Source organism: Falco biarmicus, chromosome 10, assembly GCF_023638135.1.
Source record: "Falco biarmicus isolate bFalBia1 chromosome 10, bFalBia1.pri, whole genome shotgun sequence".
Lineage (NCBI taxonomy): Eukaryota > Metazoa > Chordata > Aves > Falconiformes > Falconidae > Falco > Falco biarmicus.
This window is the reverse complement of record NC_079297.1, coordinates 28,219,870-28,232,446: the sequence shown is the minus strand read 5'-3', so window position 1 is coordinate 28,232,446 and position 12,577 is coordinate 28,219,870. Positions and strand designations below refer to the sequence as shown.

Below are 12,577 nucleotides of genomic sequence, written 5' to 3'. Positions count from 1 at the left end.
AGAAGTCTCTTTCAGTCTATATTGTTCTTTTGATTCTGTGAAATAGCCTTTGTCATACTGATGTATTGCTTGATCATTTATGGTATGTTTTGAAGTTTGTGTGTGTGTGTGTGTGTGTTGGGAATGTTGGAAATGCTTAGTAGCTCTAAGGCTACGTAATAGTTACCTCTTTGAAGATAACTTCAAAGGTAACGTTTACTCTAAAAGTAGAGTTGCACAAAAATGGGGGAATGTCATGTGACAGGTTGTGCAGTGTAGAAGCTTTGTCACTGGTTTTGCTGAGTAAACTGTCAGAGTAGAAAATGGTGAACTGCATTAGAACAGGAATTGTATTAAGAAACATCCTAATCAGCAGAATTAACTTTGGTATAAAGATTATATAGGAGAAAAGTGGAGGAAACACAAATGAGTAAACCTGAGGAACACCAACGTTCCCTTATATGAGGACTGAAAAACATACAGATATTTGTACAGCTCAAAAATAATGGAGTTCTCAAGAATTTTAATCAGGTTATTCAAAGCACAGCTCACTATGTGTGGTAAGCAGTGAAACCACAAGACTAATGTAATAATACTTCATTCAGTTTTGGGGAGTCTGAAGGTTCATCGTTTTTTTCCATACGTAAAAACTTATGGTATGTTTCCTTGTTAAATTGCACATCACATGAATCTATGTAAGCATTATGTAATCATTTATGTCCCATCATTTGTATATTCCCATTCATTCATATGCATGCTGATGCATCGATTGCGACCTTTTTCTTACAATCAAAATACATTTTTATTGTCTTAACTAGTATTTGATTTGATAAGAGTTCTGTGCTCATCTTGTGATGTTTTCTACGCTTCATGTTTTCTGTGTTGGTTATTAAATTTTTTGCTTTCACTAAAATAGTTTTGAATGTTAATCCTTAACTAGTGTACAGAATAGTAAAATTGTAGTAATCCTTTTCTTCCCCTTTTAAAGCAGTGTTATAATTTGCTTAGTAGCTGTCTGATGTTTTAGAATGAGATTACTCACATTTCAGTACATAATCTTACTAAACATGATCTATTTTTTGCCCTTGAGTAAAAGGCAACTCAGCCTCTGTAGCCTTTCAGAAGTAAATATGTAGACAGCAGTTCAGCTCAGACTCTCAAATGTTTTCATGTGACTAGAGAGTCTCTCTGTGTAACAGCTGTGATTTCGGGGCTGTTCAGAGACTTTTCTGGCTGGATCCAAAAATGGTGAAGTGAGACAACTGCCTTCAATGTACAGATGTTCTATTGAGTTTGGTATATTTTTCATGTGTCAGTAGTTGTCACTGATTTTCAAAATACTTTTCTCCTAGAACAGCAACAGAGCTTTTGTAAAACGTTTGTTTTGTTCTTGCTGCTTCCCTGAGTTCTCAGAAAAAAAGAAGGGAGAAAGGAAGAATTGGAGGCTTTTCAAAGAATTTGTCATATCTTTGATTTCCTCCCAAAGTGTGACTTGCCAAACAACTGATTTGGATTTAGGTAGTAATCTTAAGTTCTGTGCCAGCCATGTTACAGTTGGGGCTTAACTTGGCAGTGTAAATTCACCTTCTTACTTATTCAGACTTAGGGAGCAGCTACAGTTCATTGTAAAAGATGATGACTGTAAAAACATTGTTTCTGTTGATCATTTTTGCTTTAAACTAAATGTCTGCATGTGCAAGTTGTATTTGTTTTCACCTCCTTAAGTGAATAGAGAACTTCTGGGTTGCCCTTGGAGTTCAGAAACTCAGAGCCTATCGGCTTGGAAGCTGACTGGCTTAAAGGTTTTAACTTTTAAAATCCTGGTAACATTCTTCACTGAACCTATCTCAGTATTCTCTAGTGAATTTTGTTTGAACAAGTTTGTTCTCAGGTATATACAACTTGCGTGCAGTATTGTTGCAAATTATGTTAGGGGGAGGACTTACGATCAGTTTGGTTGTATTTTGAATATTGTTTGCTGTAGAGAGGAGCAAAGTAGAAATCATTAAAATCCTGGACTGAAGCATTAGTGACAGAACTTTTATGCAGCTGTCAGAGGACAAAATTCCAGTTATCAGTCAGTTGCCTCATAGGTTTATGCTGGGATGCTAGTTCCGTCTTTATAGGAGATGCCACATCTGATTCTCACTCCTTGGGAGTGAAGTCAAATACTCTCCCTCTATCCTCTCCCCACCTTTCACTTTAAAAGTATTATCTTCAAATATAGTTTCCTAAAGTGCTTCCATAGAATGGGACTAAGGCTGTCTTCAGGCAGGACTCTGAGTAATGCTTTTTCCTGCCCCCACCTCCAGTAATTATTGGATGGTATCTGTTTGGAAAAACTCCTCTTGAAAACGCAGAGCCACTGTCTCAAAATTGTGGGAGAACACGACCAAATCAGGGTAAAAAACCTAAGCTAATTTTCACAGCAGTTGACTGAACAGGTGTGACTAAATGTGGTGTGCAAGATTAACAGGAGTAAATGTCATTTTATATGGGATGCTTATTAAAGCAAAGACAATTTGGATTCATCGAATACTGAATGAAATAGAGTTAGCAGTGATTGTGGTTTGACTGTTTAACCCTGAACTGGATAGAAAGGTTGGTTTCTTTTATTTTCCTGACTGTCTGTATCAAACTTTTATCAATCAGATGTTGGTTGTAGATTTAATTGAAGTGATTTGTATGTGCTTGCAATCTCATTGTAAATACATTGTTCTGATTTATACCTACATAGTAAACATTCTTTAAAAATCAGGTAACATCTTTTTGTTATTAGGAAGAAGCACTGCATGCTTTCATTCAGCCTGAGATTCTTGATGGCCCCAATCAGTATTTTTGTGAACGATGTAAGAAGAAATGTGATGCAAGGAAGGTAAAAACTTTACAAATTTATGAAAATAATTTTTTTTCAAATACCAGTCCTTAGTAGCATAATCTTGTCTTCGCTTCATTTAGGGTCTGCGGTTCTTGCATTTTCCATATCTGCTGACGTTACAGCTGAAGAGATTTGACTTTGATTATACCACTATGCACAGAATTAAACTCAATGATCGTATGACTTTTCCTGAGGAGTTAGACATGAGTGTCTTCATTGATGTCGAGGATGAGGTAAAGTGTTTGGTTTCAGAGAAAAGTCTTAACTTTCTTGAAGTTTCTTCTTAAGTAAATCTAATTGTTGATCAGATAACCCATTTTAACAACATTATTCATCTACATAAAATGCTTTTTAGTCATGGCAATGTTTTAATTTGAAGTTTTTAAATCTGTCTGTGTGGATTTTCATTACACTGAGAAGGAAGCATGCTTTCTTATAACTGTAGAGTTTCCACACTTCCATAAAGAAGTTGTTTCTGATTTCTCATATCTTCGAGTGATTTGAAAGGGTTGGTCTTGGGGCTTCTACCTGTACTGAAAATCTAGTATACATATGTCTTAAACTTGTGTCTGAATCTGTTTTGGTCACAAGAGGTGATGTAAAGTCTTGAAACTCTGAATATTGAAGTTAGTCCAGAAAACACTGATGATTGAGTCCTCCTCTCTGACTCACAGTGTTGTGTATGCTGTAGAAATAAGATTTTTAAAATTTTGGTTTTCACTTCCATAATCTTCTGGCTTTTAACTCTTCTGGGTTTGGCAGAAATTCATGTTGTGCTATTACATTCGCCAAAAAAGTATTTAATGTGCTTCCTGTATTAAAGACTAAATTTATTCCTCTAATTCCATTACTGAAAATGTTATGTCACTTAACTAGCTTGTGGTGGTATAAGAGAAATACTGTGGTGATAGGCATATGGAGAGGCTTTTCTGACTCCATACAGACCTTTGTTTTATGAAGTATCCCATTTAAGCAATTTGATATCTCTCAAAGTGTTACTAGGGGGGCTGAATGAGAATGAAAATTCATCTGTGAGAGTAGAACTTGAGACAAAATTGTCAGAAAATCAAAAGAATTATCCAGAAGAAAAAGGATCTGGTAAGAGGTGGATATAGTGACTTGTGCTAAATGAACTGCATTCACAGTATTGTTGACATCACGTTTTTAAGCTAATGGAACACCAGTCAGTACTACGGTAATACTTTGACTCTGTCCAGTGAGTCGAAATGGGGGAAAAAAAAATCTTTGTGGATGAAACTTATTTCCAGTCAAATCAGCTCAGATTAACAGGGTCGTGTTACAATAGCATTTGCTATCTGGTATTAGACAGGTATTTAATTGAATTAACTAGTAAATGGAATAGGTTAGTAACAGATACAATTTTGTCAGGTATGAAACCAGGTAATTACCATTCAGTTGCACACAAGTCCAGACAGCACTGATCTAGGTGATGGACTGAAGACAGTTACTAACAGAAATGAGTCCGGTCTTGATGCTGAATTGCAGAGGTCTCTAGGTTTTTGAGGAGTTTCATTGTTTTACAGATTGGAATTTTTTCATTTCACAAACATACTGTTACTTCTTGTTCTGTTTAAGTGTTATATAATGTTACTACGTGTGTCTTATTTTTTAAGAAGTCTCCTCAGACCGATAGTTGCACTGACAGTGGAGCTGAAAATGAAGGCAGTTGTCACAGTGATCAGATGAGCAATGATTTTTCTAACGATGATGGAGTTGATGAAGGAATCTGCCTTGAAAGCAACAGTGCAGCAGAAAGAATTTCTAAAGCTGGCAGTGAAAAGGTATGTTTTTAAAAAAAAATGTTGTACTGGGTCTGACTGGGATGGAGTTTCTTCATAGCAGCCTGTATGGTGCTCTGTTTTGGATTTGCGACTGAAACAGTGTTGATAGCACACCAGTGTGGTAGCTGTTGCTGGAGTGTGGCACACAACCAAAGCAATCCATTTCTCATTCTGATCCTTTAATGAGTAGGGCTAGGGGTGGGACATAGCTGGGATGGCTCACGTGTTGACCACAGGGGTATTCCACGCCATATCCCTGCCCTGCCATGTCATGCCATGCTCAGCAGTAAAACCTGGGGGCTTTCCAAAATACCTGTTTCGCAGAGACTGGCTGGGCATTGGTCTGCTGGTGGGAGGTGGTGAGTAATGCCTTTGCCTCGTTGTATCTTTTTTCCTGTTTCCTTCACTTACTAAACTGTCATTATCTCCAACCACAAGTTTTCTCACTTTTGCTGTTTTGATTCTCTCCACCATCCTACTTGAGGGGAGGAGTGAGTGACTGGGTGGATATTTAGTGCTGGCCAGGATCAACCCACCACAAATGTAAATGACAAAAATTCTGATATTGGGGGTAGGGTGAGGGCGTTGAAGTGTATGTTTTTATTCAAATTCCAAAAATTGACACTACTGCTGAGGAAAACGTGTAACTAATTTGGGGGTCACCTGAGAATAATGATCTTCCCAGTCTCAGACGGAGAATTCCCACATAACTTGTTTTGGCAGCAGACACTAAAAGACTGTTTTGTTTTGTGAGCAGTGTTTTTAATTTGAGGCCAACTGTCAAAAGGCCTGCCAGCTTTGGCTGCAGACAAGACATGTCTTGTAGCTTAAGGAGGATATTGGAAAGTTTTGATCAGTCTCAGCTATCCATTTCTGGTCCTCATAAAAACAGTCATATAGATGAGGCCATGGGTCTAAATGATAAATATTCATTCAGTCATCTTGAGTTTAATATAAATGAATTGAGCAGCCAGTCAGTCTAGGATAGCAGTCATCCTTCTGTGGGACATAAAGATTAGTAGAGATCTTAGAGAAACCTGGTGGAGTTTTCTTGGCCATACAAAATTCATCAAAAAACTCGAGTTTTGTGGTAACGTCTACAATGTGTATTTCGTGTGTCATAATTCAGTGAACTCATCTGAAACTTGGCCAATAACTTTTATACAGACATGCTGGGAAGCTGTTTGGCTGTAACTGTTACTTTCATAAATATTTAAAGACTGACTTGCATTTTAATCTGCACATCTGTCAATGTTTACATTTACCTTAAACCATTTGAGAGGGGTTTTTGGTAGATGTTCTGAATACTGTCAATCTGAGCTGGAAAAAAGAAAGACGTTAAATTGACTGGAACAGGGATGGAGTATTGTATCTGTATGTAATGTATCTGCAATGCAAAGTCATGTCTTAATATTGACAGTAGCTTTTGCGAATTAATTCATACTGCTTATTCTCAAGGCAAACTAGCTGTCAAGCCCTGTTAATAGCTTTTTGGTTTGGGTATCTTAATTATGGATGCAGTATATGCAAAGAATTTGCAGAGCATTTCCTCTGTATAGTCGAAAAAAATTCAATTCCTGCAACACTTCTGTGAGCCGGTATTGTTCAGTTTTAAAGTACACATGACACTGAAGATAACACCGTTAGTACCCTTCTTTTCTATCCTTTATCTGTGAAAAGAAAGGTTTATGACAGCAAACTTGAGTGGTGTGAGAGAAATTTATGTAGAGTACTGATGAGCATTGAATGGTGTGTTGCCGGTTTGTGATATACGTTAAGGGGGCAGAAGGCAATCTTTGAGAATGCAGACAAGGGTGATGCCTGCTGCCACAAAGTTCAGGTTTATTTGGCAAGCTGACCATTAATTTTTCTTGTGTGGAGATATGTTTAATGTCTATCTAGCTAAGAATTCACTAATTCAGAGCTTGTACAGAAAAGCAGCAACAGAAATGTATTCATTCAGTTCAAAAATGTTTCCATGATTTTTTTCCCAAGTCGTTTAGTCTTTTCTCTCTATTCCTACCAGCAAAAGGGAAAATCCCTCTTTACTTCCATTATTACAGGCTCTTGTGTGACGTTTAGCATGTCAGACCTCTGATGTTGTTCAGTGGCTATTGCAGTAATGCATTTCTGTTACACAGGTCTGGTTTGTAACATAAAACTATATATTTGGGTTTGCGTAGTTGTTTTAAAACTTTTAAAAATGATCATTTGGTTACCTTAATATATATCACACCTTTTTTCTTCTGTCCTCAGAGTTCTTTACTGTATGAGCTCTTTTCCGTTATGGTTCATTCTGGAAGTGCTGCTGGTGGCCATTATTACGCCTGTATAAAATCTTTTAGTGATGACCACTGGTACAGCTTTAATGATCAGCATGTTAGCAAGGTAAAAAATAATACTTTTAGTTATCTTGTGTATTAATAGATGAACCAATAAATTTTTATTTTGCATGTGATTTTTCACTTAACATAGAATGAAGCTGGGTTTAGGTGCAGATATTTCAAGCATTTACTTTTTCATCTTCTCATCCTAATGTCCTGCCATATACATATGTTTAACTCGTTAGCTTAACTGATTTCTAGGGATTTATTTATTCATAGGGTTTTGTGCACTGAAGGGGAGGAGTGTTTCTTCTTGAAGGTGAAGGGGGGGTGGTTCATAAAGAACCCTTTATGTGTGTACAGACTGAGCTGGATTTAGACTTTGCCTTCTATGTGTGTGAAGACTCAGACAGTGCTGTTAAACCTGTCCTGCTAATTCATGTCAGGTGTTACATGTATCCATAAACATCATTGCAATCAAGAACCTGAACATTGTTTTTCTAAGAAGTGCCTGCTTTAAAAAAATGTTTACATTCATAGTAAAATGGAAAGGCATATCGCTTTGAAACAGGTTGGGGTTTTTTTTCAGTCAGAAAATAAGCAGAAATATTTTTAAAAATCAGAATTACTAAAATTGTGTGTTGATTATGTAATGTCATTTTTCCTAATGAGAATAAATGCCTCTTGCTTAGTGCAAGTTTCTCAAATAATCATTTAATTGTATTTCTGTTAGATAACTCAGGAAGATATTAAGAAAACATATGGTGGATCTTCTGGAAGCAGAGGCTATTATTCCAGTGCTTTTGCTAGGTTAGTAGTACTGTAATACTTTTTTTTTTTTTTTTTTTTTTTCTTTTTTTTTCTGGTGGTGGTCTAGTGTAATCAAATGAGTGGCTAAGATGCATATGCTTAATGTGTTAGCTCAAAATTAATACTAAACACTTCAAATATTTGTAAGAACTATCCTGACTGCTGTTTCAGATCATTAAAATAATGTGATATTTATTTTTATAAAATACTTTTTGGTTAGTGTATTGTTAAGATATATATGGCATAGCTTCTTACTTAAAAAAAAAAAAACAAAAAAAAAACCAAAACAAACCAAAACTTTTGAAATCAATGTTGTCCTGCTCTCTGATAAATTGAGATAACTATTCTTTCTCCACCAGCTCCACAAATGCATACATGCTGATATATAGACTAAAGGATCCAACAAGAAATGCAAGTAAGTATATTTTGCAGTTCTTAACTGACAAGATTCTGTTGTAGAATACGGAGATGGTTTGCATGTGATAAGTATCAATTTTTGTGAGGATGATGGTATTGGTGTTTTTAGAGTAAGCTAAAGTGACTTTAATAAAGGAAGCCTTCTTTTACAGCTGTTCGTTACGTTTTTTTATAGTAAACCTTTATGGATCAGTAGGAGGTCATCACAAAATGAATTTTCTAGTATTTTAGTATTTTGGATATGGAAATAAAAATAGATATACTGGATGACACAATAAACTATATGCTATATAGTGTCATGATTGGTAGTAAAGTAAAAAACCTATTTTCTTAAAAATGATTATGTAAGAACTACATAATGACAAAGTTTTACAGTTTGTAACCAGCACTCATTGTTCGTGTTTCAGCTGGGAGGTAGACAATATACTGAAAGTTACATAGTCGGAAACAAATCTGGGCTTTTGTGACCTTTTACTTCCCTCATCTCTGATTGATTTAGTTCACTAGGGCTTAGAGGATGCCAGCTCCATGTAATAGTGGACAGGTTGATCGATCTTTAAGATACAGTGCCATGGAAAATGAAGATTCTGTTTGGATTCAAAAAAGTATTTTGTTAATATTACAATGGTTGAGTTGAGCCAAAGATTAATTTGCGTGCATTATCAAATCTGTATTTATTTTTTCTTAAAGGAAAAATTTAGTAATCTGCCCTTATAAAGGGAAATTTGTCAGTTGGGAGCCTGGTTGAAGTTAAGCTGATAAACGTAGAACAGTCTACACTGTTTTTGGGGTGTATATACTCCAGTTGCCAGAACTTACAATGCCCTGAAGTGCACAAAAAAATTCCAGCCAGTGAATAATTTGTCCTAATAGCTTGAGCAGATGAGAAGCCTCATAAACTTTCAAAGGCAGGTGAAAACCCTCTAATACCTCTGCATTCCTCTCTCTTTCTTTTCTTCCCCTCCACTCTCATTGAATGCTCAAGAGGCTGGGTGCCTTGAAGAATAGATTCAAGCTCTCAAAATCATCCTTTGTAGGGTGAATATTCTGATAGCTGGATTTCTTTCATTCTCAATTGTTAAACTGAAGTTACGTATTACTTAGAGTAGAATCTCATAACTGAAACCTTTGGCACTTCACAATATGTAGCTCCTTTTGGGGCATACTTATTCTTTTTGAAGAGCATGCGAGCGTAGAAAAAGATGGTATACTTGAGAGAGTTTCTAACACACTAGTTTCTAATGTGCCCAGTAGAGAGGGGAATAAAATATCTTTGAAAATAACACTTTGTTCATCTTACCCTGCTGCTGTGAATATTTTAAGAGGGAGTTGAATACTTTAACTCCTTTTTCTTGGGGGGTAAAATTTTGAATTCCACTGTAAGAACCTGATGATGACTATTAGTAATAACAAGGAAAGAAATTAACAGTGCAAAGATGAGTAAAACAAGCTTTAATATTTTTTTAATACAAAATAAGAAGTCCCCTAAGCTTACACTAAATCTTACTTTTTATGAAATCCTGAAATTAGTAAAATTAGACTTGCAACTACTTCTATATCAGTATATTCTAAAAAGTGTTTTATGATACTTGGAGCAAATTTTTCATCTCATTTCCAACATCCTAATAAACACAAACTGTGTTTATTTTTAGCTGCAGTCTGTTTCATAATACATGGAGTACTTTTAGACATGTTACTATTTTCTACTTCTCTACTTGTTTCTTTTCTACTGTTTTCACTTTGAAGTTGAACAATGGTATTTTCTTTGAGGAAATAGGGAGGGGAAAAACTGAGTATCACAATCAATTTTGCTGGCTTCATTTCTGAGAATTCATGATACAGGGGACGGTGCAGTTATAAAAAATACATTTGTAAAGTAACAGTATCTGCAGTAGATGCTTTATATAGTTTGGAAGTGGATTCAACACAAGGATGATACTGGTAAAGCCTTTTATTAACAAATTGATAAAGTAGGAAGTCTTAAGAGCAACAAAAATTAACATTGTTTCCATATTTGAATCATTGAAACGATATTACTCATTCTGAACGAGAACTGATTGTAGACTGTAGGAAGTTCACAATTAGCAGCAGCCTTCAAGTCTGTGGGTCAAGAGCTGTCTTGGGAAATAGATTTTCCTGTAATTGCTATGATTATTAATTCCTCAACAAACAAGTAAAGAAACTGAATCTGCTATTTCAAATTTCTTGTACATGCTAACTTATTTTTAAATCTTAAAAATTATTTGTCTAATTCTTTGCGATAGAAGTGCCACCAGGATTGGAAGACTACTGTATTTGCAATAGTTAATTTTATTTAAAAAAACCAACTTGATGAAGTATTGCATGTTCTGTTTTTGTTTCTCTTTATGAAACAAAATCTCGTGAAGTACACTAATCTGTATTAAGTGCAATATTTGTTTTTATCTTTATATAGATGGTATCTTGTGACTTTTATTAGCTGGTTCACTTTTTAGAACAGAATTTGCCTTTCTTTTAAAACCAGGCTCAAGTGCTGTTATCAGTTAGTGTATCTCTTACAGCAGCAAAGCTTCCCTTACTGATACTGGAATCTTAATCTTGAGCTAATAGCATTTTCTTGCGACGCTGCTGTGTAATTAGGGGGAATAAAAGGCTGACTTTCTGATTTTGTGTAAATCATGATAAATAGAACATGTCATGGTATAGTGGGAAATATGGGTAAAGAAGAAACAAGGAAGAAGGCAGGAAAGAGAACTGCTAAATATACCCATAATCCTGAAGATGTTGCCCACTGTGGAAAAATGTATTTTGAAAAATTATTGCTTTGTTTTTACCGGCAGAGTTTCTTGAGGCACATGAGTATCCAGAGCATATTAAACAACTGGTACAGAAAGAGAGAGAATTAGAAGAACAAGAAAAGAGGCAGCGTGAAATTGAGCGCAACACTTGCAAGGTTAGAGTTTGTGTTGATTGATGTAATGATACATTTCTAGTATGAAAAGTTTCTACAGTAAGTAGTAATTTTTTACTACAATACAGGGACTCTTTTGTGATAAGTTTATTTATATTAATAATTCTTCTAAAGTAAGTATACACCTGTTGGAAGCCTGTACACAGTGGAGGCATCTGTTAGCAGAGATTTTTGTTGAGTTCATGTCTTCTGTGTGAATTTGAATTGATATTAAAACCAAAACAAAACTAATTAATCTGACATGACTTGATTTCAGCTAAATGCTTTCCAAAGTATATGTAACGCTGTATGTTAGGTGCTTCGTACTGTTAAATTTTGTCGTATAAGGATGCTTTGCGTTGTGAAATGATGTTTCTTAAACTGATTCAAAATAATAATTTGGCAGAAATAGTGGAATCTTTTTTCCAATCGTAGATTCAATAGTAACAAATAAAATAGGGTATCTGTGATTTACAAGCATGACAGTCAGCTGTCTACCTATGAATCAAGTGATTGTTTTATTAGAAGGTTCTCTGTGGTTGCGAAATATGTAACTGTATACGGAAAAAGGAATTTCACATTCATTGCTCCTGTGTGCATTTTGGTTTGGACAATTTGCACGGTGCCTAGAATTTATGCATTATAATGGTTATACATATAAAATATGGTTATAGGCGTTGTATCCTAGCTGGCAGAAAGATGATACAGATACACATTAATGCTATCTGTTGAGCCTTTGATGTTTCAGCTGGTTACACAACCGTAGACTGAAAAGGAAACTGTCCTATAGCTGAAGTAGAGCTAAAGATGTATTTTATATGATGGTTTGAATATAGGGTTGTACATTTAAACGTACTCTAATACGAAAGGAATTTGCAAATACCTTCATGATCATTTTTCTTCCTTTTGTATTTCATAGATTAAATTGTTCTGCATGCATCCTACAAAACAAATAATGATGGAGAACAAATTAGAGGTTCATAAGGACAGGACACTGCAGGAAGCTGTGGAAATAGCGTACAAGGTATGCTGTGTGTCATAGTCTAGTCTGAATGGTTAGATGTAACTTTTTCTGCCTTTGTGCATCTTCAGTTTTTAAATTTCGAATGCTGTGGGGTTTCTTGTGTGTTGTTTGTTTGGGGTGGTTGGGTGTTTTTTGGTTTTTTTTAAGAGATGGTCTACTTGATAATTATTTGACTGAGTTTTCTGTTAATAGCCATCAGATTATTTCTGATTGGAATTATATAGCCTGTCCTTTTAAAAGGCAGTATGATTTTACGTACCCTTATTTTAAAATCAGACAGTGAGAGCTCTGTTAGACTCAACCTCAGTAAGTTAAAAGCATTCTGAAGATTTACATTTGTATTGTGGTAAAAATGTTGTATTAAATATGTAATAAGAGAAGTCTTTCAAGAAACTTCCTGCATAGTTAATCCAG

The 12,577-nt window shown here is 35.3% G+C and overlaps 1 protein-coding gene across 4 annotated transcripts in view; it reads left to right on the top strand.

Moving 5' to 3' along the window:
- The window catches only part of USP47 (ubiquitin specific peptidase 47), a 58,636-nt gene that overhangs the window by 29,160 nt on the left and 16,899 nt on the right, over positions 1-12,577 (top strand). For 3 of the 4 annotated variants that reach the window (XM_056353144.1, XM_056353146.1, XM_056353148.1), the window contains 8 exons: positions 2,759-2,854; positions 2,938-3,090; positions 4,492-4,659; positions 6,916-7,047; positions 7,717-7,793; positions 8,153-8,208; positions 11,030-11,142; positions 12,059-12,163. In XM_056353144.1, the coding sequence (XP_056209119.1) occupies positions 2,759-2,854; positions 2,938-3,090; positions 4,492-4,659; positions 6,916-7,047; positions 7,717-7,793; positions 8,153-8,208; positions 11,030-11,142; positions 12,059-12,163 (900 nt within the window). The remainder of the gene's footprint in view (positions 1-2,758; positions 2,855-2,937; positions 3,091-4,491; positions 4,660-6,915; positions 7,048-7,716; positions 7,794-8,152; positions 8,209-11,029; positions 11,143-12,058; positions 12,164-12,577) is intronic. The other variant, XM_056353147.1, reaches the window with a different exon arrangement.